Below are 25,073 nucleotides of genomic sequence, written 5' to 3' on the forward strand. Positions count from 1 at the left end.
TTACGGATGTGCCGAATCCAAAATTTTGTTCGGGATTCAGCCAAATCTGAAAAAAAAGTTGTGTGTGGTAGGAATTTAAACCCTGAATCCCCTGAGATTCAGACATAATAAATAGCATGTTCTTTTGAAATAATAAATAAATAAAAAATATGTTATCAATTGATCCCTCCTATATAATTTTGATATGCAAACTACGGTTCTGGAAATGGCAGAACCTTTTCAAACACTATTCGATATCTGATTGAATCCCAAAATAAGGTCTTCGTGCAGTCCTAAAACATATGATTAATTTCCTTGAGATACTCCATAACCAGGGTTAACTCCCTAGTCAGCTGAGTAAAGACAGGAAAATGAAAGCTCTCATAAAAGGTATATTGTGGTACTCCTCATTCCCCTTGTGATTTTGAGAAACTTCCCAACCTGTTCCTCCAATGCTAATCTAGTGTGCAGATAAACAGTGGATCTTTAGAGGCAGATTCAATTGTAAAAAATATCGCCACATAGGAACCCGGAACGGCCGCGAGATACTACGCGGTGATTTTTTAAAGTGAAAGTACTGCTCACTTTTGCTCGCGCCCCATAGAGGTGCCAGAAAAAGTATGCCAAATGAATCTGCCCCTTAGAGTAAAGTAAATCAAAATGATAGTAAAAGTAGGATCCTACAAAATGGACTTGTATCACAGAAAGAATATCCTCTGAATCCTATAATAAATAGAGGAAGAGATTTGTTTTCCACCTCGAAGAAGTAATCACCTTGCCAGAGATTCCTTTGCATCTCAACTGTGACCACTCATCTGTACACCATTAAAAAGAAGATATCCGGATTTGGATGCAGAGCTGATTCTTGGTGCAGTAGAACTGATCTGTGTCCAAATCCAAGGCTATACTTGGAGCATTTCCTAAGCTATTGCAATCCAAGGATGACCAGCTTTGGTGTTCCAAATTGTCATTATTAAACTTATTCGGGTATGTCTAAACTTACAGAACAGGAATTTGAACAACTTTTTTTGTGCAATGACCATTCCCCTGGATGGATCTAGGATTTTCTGAGATAATCTACTACACTGTTGTGTTCTGCCTTCATCTTCAGAATGTTTTCGAGCAGCTACATTTTGCCCTGTATTCATGCGAGTAGAACCAGATGAATTTTCTAAATATGCCACTCTTGAAAGCAACCATGCGAACTACTAATACCTTGATAAAAGTCTTTGGAGCTGTAGTCAAGCTGAAATGAAGATAAGCGTCCTGTAGATTTATGGAAGGAAGTCTTGCTTTATGTGTGAAGAATAGAATTCACCAGTTCCATAAAATCTTGAGTGGCAAGTGTATAAACCTCTGCATAATTGGATATTTTGGTACCCAGAGAACTCATTGGAGGAAAGACTCATTGAGAGGGCTTCGGTCCAGGTCTCCGTTCCTTACTCCTGAAAGGACGGGAAGGTTGTCTAGAAGTACTGGAACCATATTGCCTAGAATACTGCATTCCAGTCAGAAAGCCGAGTGCTTCCTTGAAGTTCTTTTGTAGAAAGATAAATGATAAGACATCCCCCTGGTTATTTTTTTTTAATAATTGAATCAAGTTTATCCCAGAAGAGAAAAGTGCTTTCAAAAAGGAAACGTGGCCAAAAGATTCCTTGTTCATAGGTTCACCAGCCAAGCATGCAGCCAGGGAGCTCCCCTACCACCACAGATGAAGCGATGCTTCTGACAGAAAGGGTTGTGTTCAAAAATAGGAAATTGATCCCTTTTCTCACCATATCAATGCTTTCGAATACATACTGTTTTAATTTTCTCTTGTACATCCTTATGCAGGGTGTCAGCCCATACGCTGATTGTTCTGGGGACTGAAGCCACAGTTGAGCCAGACTTGAGCACAGTAACCATTGAAATATTAAGTTTCTTGAATCCGCTTTTCATTTTCCTATCCATAAGATATTTCAACGGGCCTTCATCCTCTAATGGAATATTGGTTCTGACTGAAAAACTGGCTACAGAATCATCAATTTTAGGCACCGAACACCACCTTGAATACTCTTTATTCTGAAAAGGATACATGAGATCAAGTCTCTTGTGACTGGATGACATCTGTTCCAATTTTTTATTTATTAAATCCTTATAAAGGGAATCTTAGGAAGAGGAAGAAACTAGTGTATCATCAGTCCCCATGGTTCTATTAATATGTTTGAGGAGAACATTGAAAACTTCAGGGTTAAATGACCTAGGATCTTTTCCGATTTTCCCTGGCTCACTATCTGCTGACACTTCGAGATCACGTAGAGAAACCAACTGACCCATAGGCAAACGTACCAAACCTAACATCCTAAAGGTACACACTAGTCCGAGTCTCCACAGTCCTTGCATGGCATAAAAAGCCTCCTTTGTGACAAAAAAAAAAAAAAAGAAGTGTCTTTCGTTGCCCTCATCATTCCAGAAATTAATTCCACAAACTGGAGGCTGAGCAGTGTGCCTTTTGGGCTGAGGAATACAGTCTGCGCAAATTCTCAGAAAAAGGTTTGTCACATAATCCACATACAGTGATGAGACATGCCATTTCTCTTTCTTTCAACAGACTCAGTTAAAGTTCCTTCCCTACTATTTCAAACAAATTTTTTTTTTTAGAAAGCTCCCCTAAGTAAGATGCTTACCTGGAAAGTGTGCTCTTCAGCTTCTTGAGGGGTGGTCTAAGGCTCCATAAAAGCAGAAAAGTCCACAGACTGTATTCCTGAAGGCTGCAGGAAACCGTAAGCAGTTCTGAGGTTCCCCCATGCTGTTTTAGGCTTCAAGCCGCAGTATGACCTCTGAATCAAAAGTGATGTCAAGTCCATGACCTCTGAACCGGTAATGATGTCACACACCTCAGGAGAAGGTTTGCTAGACCATTGTAGCAACTAGCATTCCCTGGGGAGCAACCCCTGTTCATGCATGCACCGGAAGTGCGTCGTAGGCACCCTCTGGGAAGTTAAAACCCCAACAGAGGAAAAAAAAAAACAAAAAAAAATAAACCACACAATACTCACACACTGCTTACTCAGCTAAGAGACAAGAAAAAGATACGAGTGGAAGGGGGAGTCACACAATATATCTTCTGGAGAGTGTTTCTCCTATGTCTACTCAGTGGACTAGGTAGTTAACCCATTCAGAAATTGCGCTCATAAAGAAATACTCTTTTTAGAAGGAAAACTTTTACATTCCCTATATCTGTGGTGCCATCATATGCGGGTATTTTGTAACTTCTACAGACCATATTTGGGGTTTAAAAAGCTGAAAGAAAGTGCTTTCATAATTTACAGCTGTGGTGTTACACTTAGAGTGTTGTTTGTTAGGTGTGTCAGTAATAAGTACCCTGTCCTGAAGAGCCCTTTTCCTCTCCTCCTGCTCTCTAGCTTGCGCCATGCGATCCTCCTCTCTTCTCTGCTGCATATTTGCGAAGGCCAGGATTCTTTTATTTTCCGTCTCTATCTTCTCCCTTTCCATTTTTATCCAGGCATTCTGCTGTTCCTTGAATTCATCTATGTATCTCCTTGTGGCGTTCATTTTTTCCAGCTTCTGTTGTCTTGCCCTGTTAATATATCCACAAACGATGGCAAAAATGTTATTTACAGGTTACACATTTATTTAATTTGCACATCTGAGAAAAAAAAAAAATATTCTGGTCAAGCCCTTTGCAGGTGCTTCTCTGTTCATTTAAAGTATATAAATATATATTTAAGTCAAAGTTTAATATGTTTTATTTTGCATTCAATTTTTAACAATAGTAACTAATGAAAGTAAAACAGGTGAAAGAATATTTATGCTTGATCAGAAAATATCACATTTATCAATCTCATATGAAATTTTACATGGATCTGACAAAACCAACAAAAAATATTAATTTTGTTAAATCAACTGTGACAATGTACAACTGAATACAAATTGCCCTGCCCTTCAGCAGAGTGTGCCTGAAACTGAGCTTTTAATACCACACTGAAATCGAGCACATTAATGAGCAGCTTTTTCTCCTCCTGAGTCAAAGCCCCTGGAGTGTCATCTGTAGTCACTAAGGTCCTGTCCCATATGTACTGACCTTAATTTTGGTAAACATACTTTGTTCTGTTGCCAGACCAAAGGGCATATCCATGATAGCCTCACAAACTATTTGGAAGTTTCTCTCATGTGATCTAATACGGTCAAAAATTCTGATCTTGACCTATCAGATTGTAAGCCATCTGACAACTTCCCGACTGCTTTGCTTACCCAAGCACATGTTAGAATAGTTCTGATTGTTGCACCAGCTGCAACAAGAATACATTTTACAATTACTTCACATTTTCTATCCGTGCTGTGCTTCAAGAAGGCAGTATTCCAGATAGGAAGGAGCCTCCTGCACTGCTGCGAAGTATGTGTGTCTGTCAGGCTTTCCTGTGTGACATAAAGCCCGCAAAGGAGGAGATGCCAGAATCAGAGGTATGTGCCTCCACAATGGCCTGTTGCCAATATCCGTCCCTAGTGAGGGTTTGCTGTCATAGGTAGCCCCTTCCTGATCGGGACACAGTAACCGGGGTTGACCTCTGGAAGCCTCATCACGTCTTAAGAGGGAGACACAGATCTGTATTAACGGGGGAACAAAAGGGCTGCACAGAAGAGATGTTGCAACTCCCAGAGTGCAAACAGCCTGTATAGCTATGCGGCAGAACCACTCATTAGTGCTTTTCATTGTTGATGGAGGATTTGACCAAGCTACTCCTTTGGGTGCTAACTAACAAAGGGAGCGAGGTAAGATTCAGCGCATGTTCCCCCCATATCTCTGTGGAGCAGTATAGGACCGTTGACAGAAAATAAAGACAAAAAGTGTATAAAGAAAATATTATTATTAAAGAATAATACTGCAGCTCTTGGAAACATAGTGTAAGAGTGCCCTATTTCATGGGCACTAATTTTAAAATGGATTGTCCATTGGTAGAGGGGTTTAGAAGGGGAGGAGATACAAATGCAAACAGATTTGAACAAGATTAAAACTAAATGCCTACTCTAGCTCAAGCCTTCTGTATCACAAGGCATCAGTGCCCCCAAAATGGTCTGAAAGAGAAATACCAATTAATTTAGTTAAATCCCCCAAACATAAGTAACCGCACTATGTAAGCAGTCAAATGGGGGTCAGTGTATTGGGACCTCCCTAAAACTTGCTTCCTCTTTTCATACTGCTAGAAAGTCTGCAGTCTTCGTCCTCCCATTTGGACCTACAAGCACTAGGGAGGGGCATGTTGGGAAAAGAGATGGAAAAGACAGGAAAGTATATAGGAATAAATTAAACAAATAATTTCAATGCAACATTCTCTTCCTAGGCCTTTTGTTTGTTTTCCAACTGCTTACACTATATGTGCACTTTGCCACACTTTATGCTCCTCTTGTCAGTGGAACTCATTTACAGTGTGTAAGTGTACACGTCACATGAAAAGTACAACCTTCTACCTCTATTGAGTCACCCCTTTTAATTTAATAAAACATTCCCACATATATGCCTTAATTTAAGAGTGAGCATGCAGGGATATACGGACTATTAAATAGGACACGTTTGCAGCTTTTTTCTTTTTCTTACTGCATCCTTAATTATAAATGCAATAGGGAAAAGCTCACTTGATAGACTGTGATGGCACACAAAGTGTTTTGCACTTACAACATATTTGTATAAAACACATTTGTCTTATTGTTCAATATAACAGTTATCCTGTCCTATTATTGGACCGAAACGTGTATGATACTGGACTGGAATATAGAGAATATATCAAATTGGTGAGTGCCCCCTACCTATCTCTATAAATAAGACTGTTTTTACACTTACGTTTGATCTTCTTCATAAATCTTCCTCACAATTTCATCAACCAGGATTTTCTCCTTCAGGAATTCCTGGTAAGCGTCCTGCCTCTTCTTCTCCTTTTCTTCCAGCTGTGTTCCCAACTCTCTTTGGTAATGTAGCTTCTCTTGAAAGCGTCTTGTCTCCTTGACCACCTCTTCTTCTGAAGCTCTTTCGTGTTCTTCTTTCATTTTACGAGCTATGTCTGATTCCCGTTTCTATTTAACAAAGAAGAATTTTGAAAATAGTAAGGAAAACAAAAAAGCAGGAAACTAAAGGTTCCAAGTGAAATAGTTGGAATACATAAGTTATAGATCATTAGCCTTTCAACAGTAAAACTCCCTATGTACTCAGGTGTGTAATCACTAAGCTCCGGTTCCAGTGTCAGGTCCCTGGAGTCCATTTACAGCATTGTGTATAATAGTCTATTGTTTCCCCAAAGTATGTGACTACGTAATTAACCAGATAAAGGAAAGCCTTCACAACATTTCCCCCAATGTGCCAGCCTTTACGGACTGAAAGCAAACATCACAAGTGAGAAATGAGCAAATGTGTGGATTTATAATTAATAAAACAACTTACCATTTTCTCATACTTGAGAACTTCTTTTTCAGCTATCTGTGCAGCCCTCTCCCTTGTGAGATAGGCAGACTTAAGCTTTTGCTCCAACTCTCTGAGCTCAAGGCTGTGCAAAACAAGAACCCAGGACTAGAATTAGTGAACATGAAGGTATATAGCAAAGACAATGCTAGAAAACAACAATCCTTCTTAGCAACTTAAGCGCAATATCAAGTAAAGTATAATACTTGTAATGTTCCTTGTGGTTAATGGACCTACAGATAAAGCGTTTTCCCCAAACATTATCTCTTTACCCCCAGTTGGCACATGATGCTTTCATGAGGTCATGTGAAATGTGGGCCACAATGACTCAGTTTGTATCAGTAGTTAATGTTAAACTGCATTACATTGAAAACCTACAGTATTGGGTACTACCTACTAATACACTAGTTGTTTATCAATACCATTTTTGTACAATCCTTCAATATCCTCAAACAGATTTTGCATCACAGAGCATAAAAATTAATTATATTACCAAAAATGAACTAAAAAAAACTTGTTGACATCCCCAAGTAAAATTAAGAATTCAGGCTCAATATACATGGGTGGATTATTTCTGTCCATGCTCTTTTGCTCCACTTCCCATTCAAAACACTATCAACAAAGAGTGTATATGGATCATTGATACTTTAAGTGAAAGGTGCATAACCACGGACATATTGCAGAATGATAATGGGCTTTAGATAAAAACTTTATGACCGTCAGTTTAAGATAGTGATCAATCTCCCCCTGCTGCAGAGAAGTGGGCACAATCCTCTGATTAGCCCAATAGGAGCCATATTCAGGCAACAAAGACCAGATGCAGCTACATGTGTTCTGTATATATAGACCAAAACCAGTCTCCACACCTACTATAAATTTAAATAAGGACTTGAAATTCTACACCAATCCAGGAGGATGTTTGTAAATGTAACCACTAGATTTAACAGGAAAAATGGAAAAAAAAAAGAAGTCAGTGGATTGAAATCACACAGAAACTAATCGTATCAATTATGTAATATCAAGTTATTTAACATGTATATTTACAATAAACATAACAGGAAAAACAATCTATATATTTTCTTGAATAGATCATTGTTTTTTTTTTCCCACATGAAGCTTTAAAATGTTATTTTTTATAGAGCACAATGGGTTTGTTGGTGTTACCACTGTCTTTATCTGGACTTTAATACATAAATTGAGAGACCTTTAATAAAAGTACCTATTCTCTCGTATTTGTTGCCTCATTTTCTCATCTTTTAGTTGTTCATGCTTTATCCTTGCCAGCTCCTGTGCCATCCTTTCTTCTTGTTCCAGCTGTAACTCTTTAAGCCTTTTGGATACTTCTGCCTAAAATTAAAGACCAATACTTAAAGAGTAATTTGTCAGGCTTACACATATTATTGCTCTCAAGCCTTTGTTGCGCTAGGACATTATCCAAATTTTACCTAGCCTACCTAAGCTACTTACAGAGCATGTTGTGAGTTATAGTTCGACAACAGCTTAAAAGTCAAATATCCCCTACCAAGAAAGATTAAAACTATTGGCATCAGTTATTATATCTGTTAACTAGATTCAATAATTATTCAGAAAGCAATGTAGAATATCTTCATAGTCAAATAATACTTTAAGTTAACCTTTCAAATCAGTTAGGCAACAGTCCACCGAAGGTCCTTTCCTTGGGACCCTTGCTGTTAGCATTTTAGAACTAATAATTACAACTTACTCTTCAGGACCAGTTTCATCGCTCATAGTATCATGTATGATGTCCATTTACATATCTTACAGTGGTTACCGATAGTGGTGTAACCCTGCAATTTGCTACAAACAACAATGGTTGCTATAATGGAGTCTTGTCAAGTCACCTGCTTGGCCAATGTATTGTACTTAATCAAAAGCACCACCTGCATGGCTATGGGCAATAATCTCCTCTCATTTATTACAGTCTTAGCAATGCCCAGGCCGTATAAAAGCTCTACTTCTGCAGTGATGTCACTGTCGAAGTCAGATAATTGGATATAGTCATCGCAAATTAATATCTACAATCTGATTGTCCATGTCTGAAGTTATGCGACTAGTACGCTACGGCGTGGAGGAGCGTAACTAACCGCAGCACGTGCAAACACATACACACATTTACACAAACACATACACGTGTAATTAGCTCACATTAAAATTAGTTGCAACACATAGTTCTTTGTAATAAAATGTAACAGAGTTTATGGTTAAATACTATAATGTTATGTACATGTTAGCGAGATCTAAGGTTCAATCGCCAAAAGGATCGTACCTTGCGTATGCTAGATATGGATTATAGGGAATAAATGATTAGAATGGTATTGTCTGTGTAATGCTAATAGGCCAGTTTGAACTTTTTCTTGGTGGGAAGATTAATATGCATATTCTGGACAGCTGACCCCACCCTTGGATGGCATCGTTTGAACTGGCCAATGACCTGCATTACACTGGAACTTCCTGAAGCCTGAACCTATGGAAACATGTCAAATCATCTGTATTGTTTTCACCGTTTCACTGACTGTATATAAGCAGGGGCTCTGGGCCAGTATTCAGTCTCTCTGACCACAGACTTCAGGACTGAATGACTGTATGCTGGATCCAGGGTGCCTGCAATAGTAACGGCTGCACTTATTTTATTTGAATTGTTACTCTGCTGCTTTTTGCTGTTAAATCACATTGTGTTTTGAAACCACATCACTGGAAGTGGACAATCGTTATTGGATAGCGACTAGATGTACATAACACCACTGAATTTAAGGTAGGCATCATATTTTCATTTGTTGGCAATACAATATGGACTTTCATGGTTAATGTTAATAGCACTATAATGACAACCACGGTGGTACATAGAGGTCCCTACACTAACTTTATATCTCTTAAAAACTGTGTTCAGACCATTGTACTGTAATGCAGGTCGCTATCTATATCTTTATAGCATATACATTTAGCTTACTGTACACATTTTTTATTTCTAAGCAAAGGCTAAAACAGATTTTACTTGCTCAATAGTTTCCTCCATCCGTCTCTCCTGTTCTTCGTCCTGCAATCTCCTCAGAAAGCGCTTCTTTTCCACGCGTTCCTCACTCTTTAGACAAGCTTCCATTTGCTGTTCTTGATTCAATCTCTTAAGTTGGTCCTCCCTAATAACCTCATGGCGCCGGGCTTCTGCGATCATTTTCTCCCTCTGACTATAGGTCAGTCCTCTCTTTGATACCTAGTAAAATTAGCACATTATGTTACATAAACCATAATAATTCTGAAGAGTAAACTATTTTTCTATGGAAAAAACACTTTTGAAAACACTTATTTTTCTATGCAAATCTCAATTAAATAATGACATCATGTGGTGGCGCAATTTAACTCCATAGAGGCCATTTTTTTTAATGCCTCAAGGACCAAAATAACTTTGTGAAGTGTCAGGTACACCAGGATGGACTTTTTTTTCTTAGCCTATGCTAAGAAAATGTTTTATTTATCTTTTGGAACAAACAGTTATTTTTACACAACTGAAACCCTTGCAATTCTCTCCAAAAATTGAAATCAGTTACTTTTCCCTACTTTTATAGCGATAACAAATGTATGCTTTTTAAGGACTGAGAATGTTACACGGGCAAATGTCATTTGTTTTTTTTTTAAATCTGTCTTACCCTGAAGTGATGGATGTGCTCCATGAAGGCAATAAACCAAATTTTGCTCCCCACAAGCTGGAGGGAAGGGTTTTTCCAGAATTTAGCTATGGAGAATTTCACATTGTTTAGAAAGTGGGTAATAAGTTTATTCGTCTAGTTCCTCATTCTAGGAGCAGGGAGGTTATGTATGTCTTCCCAAATTATGGGACAATTCCAGCAGATATGGTTATAATCCCCTCTGTGCCCACATCCTCTTCAGCATAAGGAGGTTTCACATTTTACCACCTTTTATTCCAATTTGTTTTTCAACCTGGGATAACTAATGTTTTGCAGAGCTTCCCTTATGTTTGACCTGGTGACATCACTGGTTTCAAAAGTCTGAACCCAACATAGCGAAACTGCATGACTGAGGGACCCTGACATGGATGTCATTCAAAGATCATATGTTTTATTTTAAATGTGTGATCCTAAAAATTATTAATGCATTCAAACAGACAAATATATGGTTATGACTAAAGTTAGCATGTAGCTACGATGCCCTTCTATCTTGTTGCCTTCAGGTCTCCCCTTGGTTATTGCCGACTATGAACTGGATTATTTGACAACAAAACATTTCGTACCTGTAGTAAAAATATCATTTTGAGATATTGTGCACCTATTTCTTTGAATGTGCCAGTTAGTAATGACAAAGTGACATCAGCAAAGTACAAGATGTTACTTCATCAAATAAAAAAATGTATTCACTGTTCCCTCCCTTTTATTCCTTATCCTGCCTGACTTTCCCCCTTTGTCTGTGTCTTCCCCTCCCCAATGGTTGTTTTCTATCCACACCTACCTAAAGTTATAACACTTTACTTTGTCACCCCAGCTGTTACCATCAAGCGTCTGCAGTCCCCGCCTCAACCGTGGCACTCAAAACTTACTTGCTATCTTCAAAAATGCTCCCATAGCACAGAATGGCTCTGCAGAAAGTCACACACCAATTCTGACTTCCTTCACTTCAAGTTCATACTTGTCTCTTATAGTTCGGCCATATCACTCTCTAAACAATTCTTCTTTAAAGCTCTCATTTCCTCTCAATCCTCCAACCCTCATTGCTTTTTTTCTACCTTCAACTCTCTCTCCCCTCCTTACTCTCTGCTATCAACTTTGCTACCCACTTCACCTCCAAAATTGAGTCAATATGCCATGAGATCTCCTCACAGCAGTCCCTTCTTGCCCACACCCTCTCCCCCCTGCGACCCTCCTCTGTGGACACTATCATCTTCTCCTCCTCCCCACTGTCACCCCTACTTGCTATCCCACCATCCTTCACTCTGGTATCTGCAGATGAAGTCTGCACCCTTCTCTCCTCCTCATGCCCCTCCACCTGCCCACAGGACCCCATCACCTCCCACCTCTTCCACTCCCTCTCTTGAGGTCTGCTCCTTCCTTGCCCTCCTCAATCTATCCCTCCCCTCTGGAATCTTCCCTTCCTCCTTTAAACATGTTCTTGTCTCCCCCATACTTAAAAAACCCAACTCATGATCCTGCCCTTCTCTCCAATTACTGCCCTATTTCCCTCCTTCCTTTTGCCTCCAAACTTTGAGAATGGGTTGTTTACAACCATCTCACCTCCTTTCTCTCTTCTCACTCACTCCTTGACCCACTCCAATCCAGTTACCGCCCTCCCACTCCACCAAAACTACCCTCACTAGGGTCACCAATGACCTTCTCTTTGCAAAATCTAAAGGACACTTCTACCCTCATCTCCTTCTCAACCTCCCTGCTGCCTTAAATACCGTTGATCACCCCTCCCCCCACCCTCCTTCCCTTACCTGTCTGAGTTCCCCAAGGTTCCATTTTTGGCCCCTTGCTCTTCTCCCTTTACACTTCCTCCCTTGGTGTCCATATCTGCTCCTTTGGCCTCCAGTACCACCTCTATGCTTACAATACCCAAATCTTCCTTTCAACCCCTGACCTCTCCCCTTCCCTTATGTCCCATGTCTCCTGCTGTCGCTCGGCTATCACATCTTTGATGTCCTAATGCTTTCTTAACTAAATATTTCCAAGACTAAACTAATCATCTTCCTCCCTTTCCGGCACCCCCCCTACCTTTCCTCTCTCTATTTCTGTCAATAATAGTACCCTCAAGTCTGATGCCTTGGAGTCATCCTCGACTTTTTCCTCTCCTTCAAACCTCACATTCTGTCCCGTTCAGAGTCCCGATACTTCCACCTCTGGAAAATATCCAAGATACGGCCCTTTCTCACCACAGAAGACACCAAAACTCTTATTCACTCGCCTTGATTACAGTAACCTCCTTCTCTCTGGCCTACCTGATTCTCACCTTGCCCTTCTTAAGCCTCTCCTCAATGCTGCTGTTGGTGCCTTATTTTTCTCTCCTGCAGCTCTCTCTCTCTCTGCTGTCCCCCTCCACCAGTCACTACATTGGCTTCCCATGGTCTACAGAATTCTACTTACACTCCTTGCCGCTCCCTCTGCTCTGCCAATGAGAGCCGTCTAATTACTTCATGATCCCCTCTTCCCACTCCCGCCTCCAGGAGTTTGTCTGGGATGTTCCCCAGCTGTGGAACAATCTCCCACACCCTCTCAGGTTAGCCACTACTCTCAAAGGCTTCAAGCATGCCCTTAAGACTTATTTCTTTATGCAAGCCTATCAATCTACCTCCTAACTACATTGTCCCGGCTTTCACCCACACTCAGTACCACCCTTGTGTCTCCTCCTTTCCTTTAGGATGTAAGCGCTCACAAGCAGGACCCTCTTTCCTTGAGTTCTCCTTCTAATATTTCATCACCCTCTGTACCTCTTGACCTGCTTCCCTAGCCCTGTTTTCTTAAACTTAGCCCTACTTCTAATATGATCTGCATTAACATGTTACCTTTATATTTATTCATTCAGTATGTCTGGTCTTTGTATTTTGTTCTTCATGTATCATGTAATGTGTTATGTATCACTGCTTTCTTTATATGTCATGTACGGTGCTGCGGACCCTTTGTGGTGCCTTATAAATAAAAGATAATAAAACAACAAAGGTTTATGAAACAGACTTGCAATTAAGATGTGAGAATTATGAACACGCTGTTTTAATTGATCTACTCAACATTTCTTCTGTACCCTGTAATCTTTGTTTGAAAAATGGTAAAGAATATATAGAAAAAAAGTTTATTAACATGTACATAGGGTTCGAACACTACGCATTAGTTTTACTCAATTAGCTCAGAGATTTCTATATAATAAATATGATATTTAATAGATCTTTAAAAACAAAAACATATTTAGTATTTAAAGCAGGCAGATCACCAAGTCATTTGTTTGCTTTGCATAAGGCACTACCTAGTAAGCAATAAAAATATGGCTTGCTTGTGATCTCTCCTGGGCAAACATCCTCCACAGAACTATGAGGAGCTGTGAGGTATACAGTAAGATAACCTGGGAGTGATCATAGTGCAAAGAGTTCGAGGGTGAATCAGAGTATTGAGCGCACTCCCGGACAGTTTCCTCTATACCAGTGTTAGGCAACCTTAAAGGAATTGCAGGTGCAGCAATGGCGCTGAAGAGAGATAAGGGAGGATAGTCGCTAGGCGGCCCAATGCCAGTGGCATGAAGAAAAAAGGGGGGCAGACATCAGAGTCCGTCCTATTTTGTTACACCTGAGCAGTGCAGGTAGCCACTCAGGGAAAGGAGAGGGTCGAGACAGGAGGCAGGACAAGGTGAGGGTAATTAAAGGAGAGGGGGAAGGAAGTTTATTATACATAGTTTTTCAGCCTCCCACCCACCCATCCCCTAAAGTACATGTAGGTATTTCTTTAAAAATAAAATAAATAACAATAAATTGTAAAATATATATTATATATTAAGCACTTTATATGTGTAATCTTTGTAAATGGTTGACAAGTAATGTCATTGTATGCTTTGTGAATATAATTTATTTCTCAAATTGCTTTGTCACAGTTGGAAGGTCAGGGAAGGACGGGAAAGCGGCGAGCAAAGCATAGAAAGAGGGGAGCCAGCAGGGCCGGGCAGCATCACCCCGGGAAGACAGCCGCACCCCTGGTTGCAGCTTCAACGGTTGGACCAATACGGGCAGCGTGCCAGGTTTCAGCAATTGGAGGGTGATTTATACCAGGGGGCTGGTCTCAGGAGGAAGTTGTTGCGGTGCCTACAGGGTAGGCAGAACGCCCTATTTTTCCAGATGGAACTGGAAAAAGGTGGTAAATTTTATTAGCCTTGCACGCCGCTTGTCTGCCAAATACAAGTTTGGAAGTGTTAAATAAAGCGGTGACCAAAATAATTTTGCCAAATACTTGTCTCAGAGTCTCTTTATTAGTGAACTGCGTGGGACGCCTTATACACTTCAGGGGCCACATAGGGTGACCCTCTAACCTTCAAAAGGACTGCATGTCAATTTTAATGTCAGTAACAAGTTAAAGCAATACATTTAATTAAAGAAAGAGGCACCTATCTGTAATAACATATCAGCAGGCACTTTATTGTAAGATAAACAAGCGTTAAACGTTATTAAAAACAAACCTGACATCAAAGCACGACAGAAATGGTGAAGGCCCAGAGGGATACCTGTTGCCTAGGACTTTATACCATATAACTCTCCTGCTGTGTGGGCTGGATGCAGGTTGCCCAGGATGCAGTGCATAAACAATGCTATAAATAAAATTCACCCTCCCAGGCACCATGTAGTAAAGCAAAATAAATAACATAGTAGGACTCAGTGACTGTCTCATTTTCAGCTAAAATAACTTGGATGGAATTCACAAAGGGTCACTTAGTGAATGACTTTATAATAGCTTATGTGCTATAGCCATACTTGCCTACTATCCCTAATTTCCAGTCCCGGAATTATATTTTTTCCACGTTCATTCGACAAATGTCAATACGTTATGACAGCGATCGTAGTGCAGCAGAGTTTTACTAGACATATACAGCGTATGACTGCAGGCTTACATGCACTTGCTCAGGTGGAACTATATATATTTGTTCCGTAATACATACTCTTATGCTACATAGGTTTATGCTATAGATCTCCACAGTCAATGCACGTTAGTATAATCACACACCGACTACCATAATAACAAGCACATTCTAACATAAGGCTCAAGTGTTTCAATTTTTACCATCATTGCTGCCACCGCACAGAGCACGGAACCCGCGCTTATCCCGGGATGCACCAACACAGCCAAACCCGTCGCTCCTGTTTCCCTGCGTTACCTAGGTAACCAGGTCTCCAAGGAAGTATACTGCGCCTTCCCGCCCACCATTACCCCACGTGACCTTGCAGCAGGTCAGATGCTGCCTCCTTGTCCAAGAACTGTCGCCACTATGCAAGTGACCGGCCATTCTTTTGGTTTCGTAGTACTCGCATGGCATAAAATTATAACAAAATTGCATTACTACTTATCAGAATTGCAGATATTTTCATAAGTGAAACCTCTTTATGTTTTTGTTCAGTTTGTGTCACAACATTGTATCTAAGCGTAATGGAAACATCATTTTTCCTTATTCAAGGACAGGTACATTATACAATATTAAGAGGCTGAAGTTAGCTTGTTATTCGGCTAGATTCTTATTCACTTCTTATTCATGTTGCAGCTTCTTATTCAGAAAAGGTTATTTTTAGTGGATTAAATCAAGTTGGATTACTGATTTCCCCAATACTACAATGGCGCAGGTACAAGGGTAAACAACCCTGGTCCACTCACACATATCTGAGGACTCTCCTGGACAGAGACATGCACCATACAAAATAAAATAACAATAAAATAACAAAACAAGGCAGAAAGAGTACAGAAAGCTGCCAGATATAAATTTAATACATGCTTTGTTTTGGGGGGGGGGGTTCTCAAAGAATGCTAATGAAATATGTTAAATGTCTGCTAGCCAGGGCCATCTTTTCCATTGGGCACGATGGGCAGTTGCCTGGGGCCCCATGGGCAAGGGGGCCCCATAGGCAGTTCTCTTAATTAGAATAAACAATCCTGCAAAAGAAAAAACATGCAAAAAAAAACCTTCAAGGGTCACTGAGCAAGTACATCTATCTATCTCTATATATATATCTGTATCTCTATACATCTCTATATATGGACCCCAGTGCACTGCTTTGCCCGGGGGCCCATAATGTTGTTAAGATGGCCCTGCTGCTAGCTGCTGGCACGAAAGAGATCGGGTACTTCAGTACAACCTGCCCTGTGCACCCACATACATGTGCCTTCCCTGAGCTCTGCCTTGCGCACCAACACAGCTGTGCCCTCCACCCAACTTGTGCTCCCTCACAACTGTGCCCTCCACCTGACTTGACCATCCACATACCTGTGCCCCCCACTGTCTTGGGCACCCACACCCTTGTACCCTCTTCTGACTTTTGCACCCGTACACCTTTGCCCACCCCTGACTTTTGCACTTACATACCTGTGCCCTCACTGGACTTGTGCACCCAGACACCAGTGGCCTCTCCTAACTTGTGCACTCACACACCTGTGCCTTCCCCTGACTTGTAAAAAAAAACACAAAGAAGTTTCTCTTAAAATATGCTTGCTTGGCACACAGACCTTTGGATTATCATGTAGTCATAATAACACTAATTATCATATAGTGTTATTTTTTGGCTTTGTAAGTTCATATTTATAGAGAGGTTTTATAATTACAAAATAACGTTACAAGCAAAATGAGTAAACGTGATATTAGACAGTTTAACGTGGGAACTGCTTAGGTACTCTAGCTCAACTTATTTTAATATGTTGACAACTATTGTATAGCTGTCAGCATGCACAGTGGAACTCAAAGCCCAGTATGTATGTCTTTGGGCTAAATAGACCATCTATTCATCTATTTGTCTTCTACAAGTGAAAATGTAACCACTAAGTCCAGTCTATTATAACATTTGCTACCTCTTTTTAATTTATACATTTACATTTTCACCAGTTATATAATACTTGTTTGACTGTCATTTATGTTTCACATAACTCATACTTGCCTTTTCTCCTGGAATATGTGGTAAACTCCTGAATATCGGGTTGTTATACTGAACTCCCAGGAGAACAGTATTCTCCCACAACCTGCCCACTTCCTAATGAAGTAGGAGAGACAGGGAAACTCAGTGACGCGATTCTGAGTTGCTACTTGTCCTTCCCTCCGGGATATCATGGAGGGAAGTTAATTAAATGTAATTAAAGTATAACATAACTCATGTAAAGGAAAACTCTGGCTATAGGACTACATTTGTTTCAAATAAAAATATTTTAATTTTCCTTCCTAAAATTCGCTGGGTTATGTGCTCATGGAGCAGTGGACTCAGTTAAAAATTTCTGTTTAAGACATCTCCATGGTGTTGTAAGTTTCATGTCATTTTGAGCAGCTTAAAACTCCTGCAGCATATATCAAACATACTTATAGTTAGAGGAATGCAATATTGACAGAAATGCGGCACACTGGATATCTGAGGAAGGCAAATCATTTATTACAAGCAGAACATGAACTGTTGCTTTGGCACAAATATCAACTCCATCAAAGTGCACCCAAGCACCTGCACATATGGAGCTGTTGAGTGTTGAGTACTTGAGCATCTGTTATGCCAGCTCTGTGTTTTGGAAAATAAAGGGCCATGCAGGTAAATAAAAGTCTAGAGGCAAGTTCTGGTTAAGTGTTACTGTGGTACTGCTCAAGATAGATGTCATTAGAGTGCAGTAGTACTGTACTTCCTCATTCAAGCTACAGTAGGTAGTAGTGGGTGACTGAAATCCAGAAATGTTGAGACACAAAAATGATAATTTTATTATCAATGTTAGGCAACATAATTGTTAGCAAAATACACTTTACATCAAGATATAAATTCTCCTTTTATTCGGAGCAATGCAAAACAAAACCATACTTGGCAAAAATATATAAATGAACTAAGCGTCTGCTCTGACACTGCTCTGTTGTGTATTTCTGAGTACTCTGAATAATAAAAAGGTGATCAGATGATGTTGTATAATACCAAAATATTCAAGTGAGAAATCTGTAGCTTTATAACTACATTGTTATACTGTGCGGAAATTAATTCATTTGCAGGAGGTTAGTGCAAAGGCAGCTAAACATCTGTTCCACTTCTGAAACTTCACATTCAGCATTTCAAGTATTTTCTTATTTTAACTCCTAATCACTACTATTATTTTATTTCTTTTAGCTCTAAATACCTATAAGTGATCGTGCATATACTCCTGGTTGGTACTAACACATAAATAATCCAGTATTTAATTAATTTATTAGTAGCAGACTCACTACAATGAATTCCTTTTATTTTTTTTCATGAAAATGTGTTTTATTTTGTAAAGTTTTTCTTGCATAGTGCAGCAAGCGATCAATGTGCTCTTTTCAAAGGATATACTGGAAAAAACTGAGATAAAAACATCTTCCTTTGGGGTGTACTGCCTTGTACAGCCCAAGGAGTGACAAAGGTCCATACACAGGAACAGTGAAAATCAGCAATTTCATTGAGAAAAGTTTTAGGATTCTGTGTCTGTTATCTTTTTCTGTTGCTGTTTCCCTGTGTGTGAGAGCTGCTTGCTTTCAATTAGTTGAGCTGCATTGCAGGCAGGGGCGGGCTGGCAACATGCAGCCCAGGGGGCGCACAGGCGGCCGCATCACATGACACGCGATGCTGCCGCGTCATTGATGACGTGGCCACATCGCGTGTCATGTGATGCGGCCACCTGTGCGCTGACGGGCCCGCATCGCCTGTCATTTGATGCGGCCGCCTGGTTATGTATGGGTAATATTGCAGCCGGGGGGGGAGGCCGGCCCTAACAGGGGTTAGACTGAGCACCCCGGAGGGACCGATGCCCCCCGGCCCAGCCTGCCCCTGATTGCAGGTGTGCTACCTACATGTGTTAGGATTCTGTTATCACATGTCATGTCCGGTTGTATTTCCCTGTACATGAGAGCCATCTTCTTTCGATTAGGCTGAGCTGCAATGCAGGTATTTACCTGCATTATCCTGACTGGTTGCTCTATTTAAGGCCTGTCATGACATGCCATCTTTGTTATTGACAGTGTTTTGCTTCTAGTGGTAGTGTCCTGCTTCCTGTGCTGTATTATCTTGAGTCTGCTTTCTGGTCTTGATCCCTGGCTATGTATGACTATGATTCTGATTCTTATCCCTGGCTACGCCTGACCGTTCGTGTTCCTGTTACTTATCTGGCTGCCAAATACTCAGCGCTCCATTTCTGGGTGAGGTGTTGGAGTCCAAAGAAAGACGCGACAGCTGTACCATTATCATTTATATAGCCAGTTCTGTTTCTTGACTTCTGGTGATACATCTCTCTGGTTTTCAACTTCTCCACATACATTCCGGCCTGCATCCTGATCATCAGTTGTACAGCTCCACTCAGTCCAATTGGAGTGGTAAGAAATTGTATTGACTTCTATACTGCTTCAGGTGCTGTTATTGACAGCTGTTCTGAGGGACTCTGAGTCTGTCTCAGAATGCTTTGGATTCTCTGGACCTTGTTATACTGCTGATAAGTACAATGTGACATTTCTGCTGTACCATGTCTGTTGATTTGGGTTAGTCGCCTGCTCTGAAATTGGGACTTTCTGTATCATGTGAGCCGCAAGCAAAAATCTGGGTTAATATTACCGTAGTAATGGTAATAATGTTCGCAACAATACAGGAAATTGAATCTGCCCCATAGTAGCTCTTCTGTGGAATTGGACCAGATGGTCTAGCCTTCACTCCCCATGCTCATCATTGAGCCTTGGGTGCCCATGTCCCTGTCGCTGGTTCCTTCATTGGACCACTTTTGTAGGTACTAACCACTGTATACTGGGAACATCCCACAAGACCTACCATTTAGGAGATGCTCTGACCCAGTCATCTAGCCATCACAATTAGACCCTTGTCAAAGTTGCTTACCTCTGCTTAATTTTCCTGCTTCCAACACATCAACTTAAAGAATTGACTGTTCTCTTAATGCCTAATATATCTCACCCCCTGAGAGTTGCCATTGTAATGAGATAATCAATGTTATTCACTTCAATGTTATTCACCGCACTTGTCAGCGGTTTTAATGGCTGATTGGTGTATATAATCTAAAGATGACTAGAAGCAGTATATTATCCTTGCTACAAACACAGAAATATTGTCCATTAATTTGTTCAGTTTTACGTTGAAATAATGGAATGTCTTGTTGTTTACAGATTAACTGGACTTTATAGGATTGAGGTGAACTCAGATCCACCAAGCTGGAGCAAATTTGCATCTTTAGTAAATTACACCCTTATTACTTAATTCAAATTGAATTACAGAATTTAAATAATACTTACTTTTGCGATGCTTGGACAAGGCCTAATTAAAGTTTCAGGCCGACCTAGGCTAATATTCTAGTAGCTCCCCCTCGCCTTCCACGCCAGGCTAATTAGAGGTAAGTAAAAACAAACTCACCCTCCATCAATGTTTACATTTGCACATTATTGAAACTCAGTTCCCCTTGCCTTTTTAAAAGGTTCACAGCAATCCTTGTCACTCATTTAATTTTCATTAAAATCAGAACTGTATAACAGAACAGAGGCTTGAACAAGCGCAACTGGCGGGTGAAGATATGGAGGAGGGTGATTGCTGTCACACGTGCACCTGTCGCCACCTTTGTTTCTCCTACTCACCCTCAAGCGTCCATGCTAAGAAGACTCATCGGAGTAACTTTTCACCTTGGCAAAACCATGTTGTGTTGGAGGAGGAGGTAAATTTAAAATGTGATGGCAGATTTATAATTGAGGTAGGGCATGTAGTAGATCAACTTTAAATTTCAGTGTTCAAATAAAGCTATCAAGTATTTGTGTGCTACATGAAAAACAGCCAGTATTTAACTTATGTGCAAAATAATAAACTAATTTGCACCCTTTGAGTTGAAACATGGTTTGTCCAGGACAAAACGTATTCATTTTTTTGGCCCTACTTTCCTTAATGAATCAGACCCATTATCTTCAGCCTTTAATCTAACTACATTTTTCTTTTATGTTTTCTTTTTACTTTGGAAAACAGTTATTCTCCTATAAACTGAAATTTAATTTTAAAATATACCTCTCTCTGTCACAGTTTTGCACCCCAACAAATGTTACCCACCCCCCGCTCCAAAAAAGCCCTAGGCTGCTGCCTAGTCAGACTATGGAATAACCAGGCCTTGTACATGGCTTTAAAAGAATAGAGTAATCTTAATACATTCCTTATAAAAATCATGCATAACACAGGTATAATAATGATATATTCAGTGCTAGCACCTGTCAGAAGAGGACAGACATACAGTATGTACATCCAGTATAGTGGATATAAAAGTCTACACATCGTTATTGAAATTGCAGGTGTTTGTGAGCCTGAAATCAAGATAAATCATGTCACAGCTTTTCTTTTACCTTTAATGTGACCTTGCATCCAACAAAATTCAAGTTAAAACAAATAGCCAATTTTTTCAGGAAAAAGAAATTAAAATAAAAAAAGCCACAACATCCCAATTGTATAAGTGTGCAGAGCCGCAACTTAAAATTTTAGCGCCTGGGGTGAGAAACAAAATGCCGCCCCCCAGCACTCAGTTTTAACTGAATGAACCAAAAATATTCATAAATTGCACCCCCTTCAGCGCTGCGTCCTAGGAGGTCGCCCCTATTGCACAGCCCCTCGTTACGGCTCTGTAAGTGTGCATACCTTTGCATAAAGGGGCGGTAGCTGTGTTCAGAGTAAACCAATCATATTCAAAGGTAATTAGCATACACCTGCCAGCAATAAAAGTGATTGTGATTAACCCCAAATAAAGACCGTCTTAAAAGGAGGTTTCAAAGCATCTACGGGATCTCATTGTTGAAAGGTACCAATCAGGAGAAGGATGTTCATAATTTCAAATGCATTACATGCAGAGCCGGATTTAGACCTCATGGTGCCCTAGGCAAGATATTGGTTTTGGCCCCCCACACGCCCCCCCGCCTCCCTGAAACAATCCATAGCATTATATTTTTTTAGCATAGCATATACTCCTATAGTTAAGTAGAAGGGTAAACTATATGCCGCGAATCGGGGGAGGGGCCGATTTTTTTTTAATTTTTTTTTTTTATATATATTTTTTCCTCATTTGGGCCCCCAGAGAGCCGCTAGGCCCTAGGCAGGTGCCTAGGTTGCCTAGTGGTAAATCCGGCCCTGATTACATGTACCATGGAACACTGTGAAAACGATATTATATAAGTGGAGAAAATGTGGCACAACAGGGACATTGCCAAGATCAGGACGTCCTTCCAAAGTTGCTGACAGGACAAGGAGAACACTCGTTATGGAGGCTGCCAAGAGGCTTACAGCACCATTAAAAGAACTGCAGGAATTTACTGCACATGTTTAGGCTATGGGGTAGAGTTACAAGACAGAAGACATTTCTCACAAAAAAAAAACAAAGCCTGTTTAAATTTTGCAAAACAAATATATTCAATCAAGGGTGTGTAGACTTTTTATATCTTTTGTATATAGTTCAGACAATAGAAATATCAAAGAACATAATGTTGATTGTTTATTTATTAAGAAAAATAAGTACACTATTTTCATCCTACTACAGTGTATAAGGAAGAAGTTATGCATCCAGTGAATTATATATAACCTGCGGTAAAGTAGGTTAATTTAATTGTGTGTTTGTGGCTGATATAAGTGGTATTGTGTATTCAGTGGGATAATAGGTTAATCTTAAATTGCATTAAGGTACTTAGCCAGTCTTCTACATAATTTTTTTTCTTTTAAAAAAACATTCTCATACCTTGTGCTCCCAGACAAGAAAACACCCTCTGTATTGCACTCAGTGAACTTGGACCAGAATTCAAAACACAGTTTGGGAGCCAAAATAATTCTAACATTCTCTTTTCTGTCTCTATTCACAAATCATCTACATGAAATGGAAAAAGGACAGAGAAAAACAACCAGAATCCTGCCTTTCGGCATGACAGATAATGAAACAAGAATAACTGAGTGGCCCTAGCCCAAATCTAAAATGCAGTGTATTGAGTCGTACTAGGCACTGATTTTTGCAAATTTGACTTCCATTTCACTTCATGGGAGACATTCAAATTATAAAGTGAGTGCATTAGTTATAAGCGTGTGTGGCTGTGCATCCATATTGGTGTATTCTTTTTTTTTATCTTCCAAAGCTCATTCTACAATAGGCTGCCTTTTAGGCTAGGCAGCCAGAGGTTGGCACATCATACTGGGACTTGTAACTCTGCAGCAGCTGGACAACCGCAGGTTGTCTATCCATGTGTTTGACACTTCCAATTGTGAGTATTTACAGTAATTGGCAAAAGTTTTGAGAATTACACAAATATTATTTTTCACAAAGTCTGCTGCCTCAGTTTTTATGATGGCAATTTTCATTTACTCCAGAATGCCATGAAGAGGGATCAGATGAATTGCAATTAATTTCAAAGTCCCTCTTTGCCATGACAATGAACTTTATCCCCAAAACAACATTTTCACTGCATTAAAGCCATGCCACAAAAAGGACCAGTTGACATCAGGTCAGTAATCCTCTTGTTAACACAGTTGAGAGTGTTGATGAGGAAAAGGCTGGAGATCACTCTGTCATGCTGATTGAGTTAGAATAACAGACTGGAAGATTTAAAATGAGGGTGGTGCTTGGAATCATTGTTCTTCCTCTGTTAAGCATGGTTACCTGCAAGGAAACATGTGCAGTCATCATTGCTTTGCACAAAAGGGCTTCACAGGCAAGGATATTGCTGCCAGTTAGATTGCACCTAAATCAACCATTTATGGGATCATCAAGAACATCAAGGAGAGAGGTTTAATAGTTGTGAAGAAGGCTTCAGGGTGCCCAAGAATGTCCAACAAGCACCAGGACCGTCTCCTAAAGTTGATTTAGCTGCAGGATCAGGGCACCACCAGTGCAGAGCTTGTTCAGGAACGGCAGCAAATAGGTGTGAGTGCATCTGCATGCACAGTGAGGCAAAGACTTTAGGAGATTGGCCTGGTGTCAAGAAGGCCAGCATAGAAGCCACTTCTCTCCAGGAAAAACATCAGGGGCAGACTGATATTATGCAAAAGGTACAGGGATTGGACTGATGAGGACTTGGGTAAAGTCATTTTCTCTAATGAATCCCCTTTCAGATTGTTTGGGGCATCTGAAAAAACACTTGTCCGGAGAAGGAAAGGTGAGCGCTACAATCAGTCCTGTGTCATGCCAACAGTAAAGCATCCTGACACCATTTATGTGTGGGATTGCTTCTCAGTCAAGGGAATGGGCTCACTCACAATTTTGCCTAGGAACACAGCCATGAATAAAGAATGGTACCACAACATCCTCCAAGAGCAACTTCCCTCAACCATCCAAGAACAGTTTGGTGACGAACAATGTCTTTTCCAGCATGATGGAGCACCTTGCCATAAGGCGAAAGTGATAACTAAGTGATTTGAGGATCAAAACATTGAAATTTTGAGTCCATGGCCAGGAAACTCCCCAGACCTTAATCCCATTGAGAACTTGTGGTCAATCCTGAAGAGGTAAGTAGACAAACAAATACCCACATATTCTGACAAACTCCAAGCATTGATTAAGCAAGAATGGGCATCCATCAGTCTGTATGTGGCCCAGAAGTTGATTGACAGCATGCCAGGGCTAATTGCAGAGGTCTTCAAACAGAAGGGTCGACACTGCAAATATTGACTCTTTGCATAAACTTAATGTAATTGTCAATTGAAATGATTGTAATTTTACTTCAGTATACTATAGCAACATCTGACAAAAAGCTCTAAAAACACTGAAGCAGCAAACTTTGAGAAAACCAATACTTGTGCCATTCTCAAAACTTTTGGCCATAACTATACTTCCCCCACAGCTGAATTTAGTTATCTAAAATTATTTCATACAGAACTGACAGAGTCCTGGGGAAACAAATCTGCATGTAATGGTCCTCAGTACAGGGTGAGGGCCAGCTTAGTACAATATTTTTTTAGGAAGTAGTGCAGCTT

The 25,073-nt window shown here is 40.2% G+C and overlaps 1 protein-coding gene across 3 annotated transcripts in view; it reads right to left on the reverse strand.

Moving 5' to 3' along the window:
• MNS1 (meiosis specific nuclear structural 1) overlaps positions 1 to 16,521 on the reverse strand; it is a 34,220-nt gene extending 17,699 nt beyond the window's left edge. Inside the window, exons 1-6 of one of the 3 annotated variants that reach the window (XM_075208053.1) lie at positions 16,499 to 16,521; positions 9,444 to 9,659; positions 7,650 to 7,777; positions 6,413 to 6,515; positions 5,819 to 6,048; positions 3,343 to 3,559 (exon numbers count right to left, since the gene is read on the reverse strand). In XM_075208053.1, coding sequence (XP_075064154.1) covers positions 3,343 to 3,559; positions 5,819 to 6,048; positions 6,413 to 6,515; positions 7,650 to 7,777; positions 9,444 to 9,620 — 855 coding nt within the window. In that variant the 5' untranslated portion in view covers positions 9,621 to 9,659; positions 16,499 to 16,521. Of the gene's footprint in view, positions 1 to 3,342; positions 3,560 to 5,818; positions 6,049 to 6,412; positions 6,516 to 7,649; positions 7,778 to 9,443; positions 9,660 to 15,207; positions 15,328 to 16,498 lie in introns of those variants that run through there. The other 2 variants (XM_075208052.1, XM_075208054.1) reach the window with 2 other exon arrangements.
• Between the last annotated feature and the right edge of the window lie 8,552 nt (positions 16,522 to 25,073).

This window comes from Mixophyes fleayi, chromosome 4, assembly GCF_038048845.1.
Source record: "Mixophyes fleayi isolate aMixFle1 chromosome 4, aMixFle1.hap1, whole genome shotgun sequence".
NCBI classification, from domain to species: Eukaryota; Metazoa; Chordata; class Amphibia; order Anura; family Limnodynastidae; genus Mixophyes; species Mixophyes fleayi.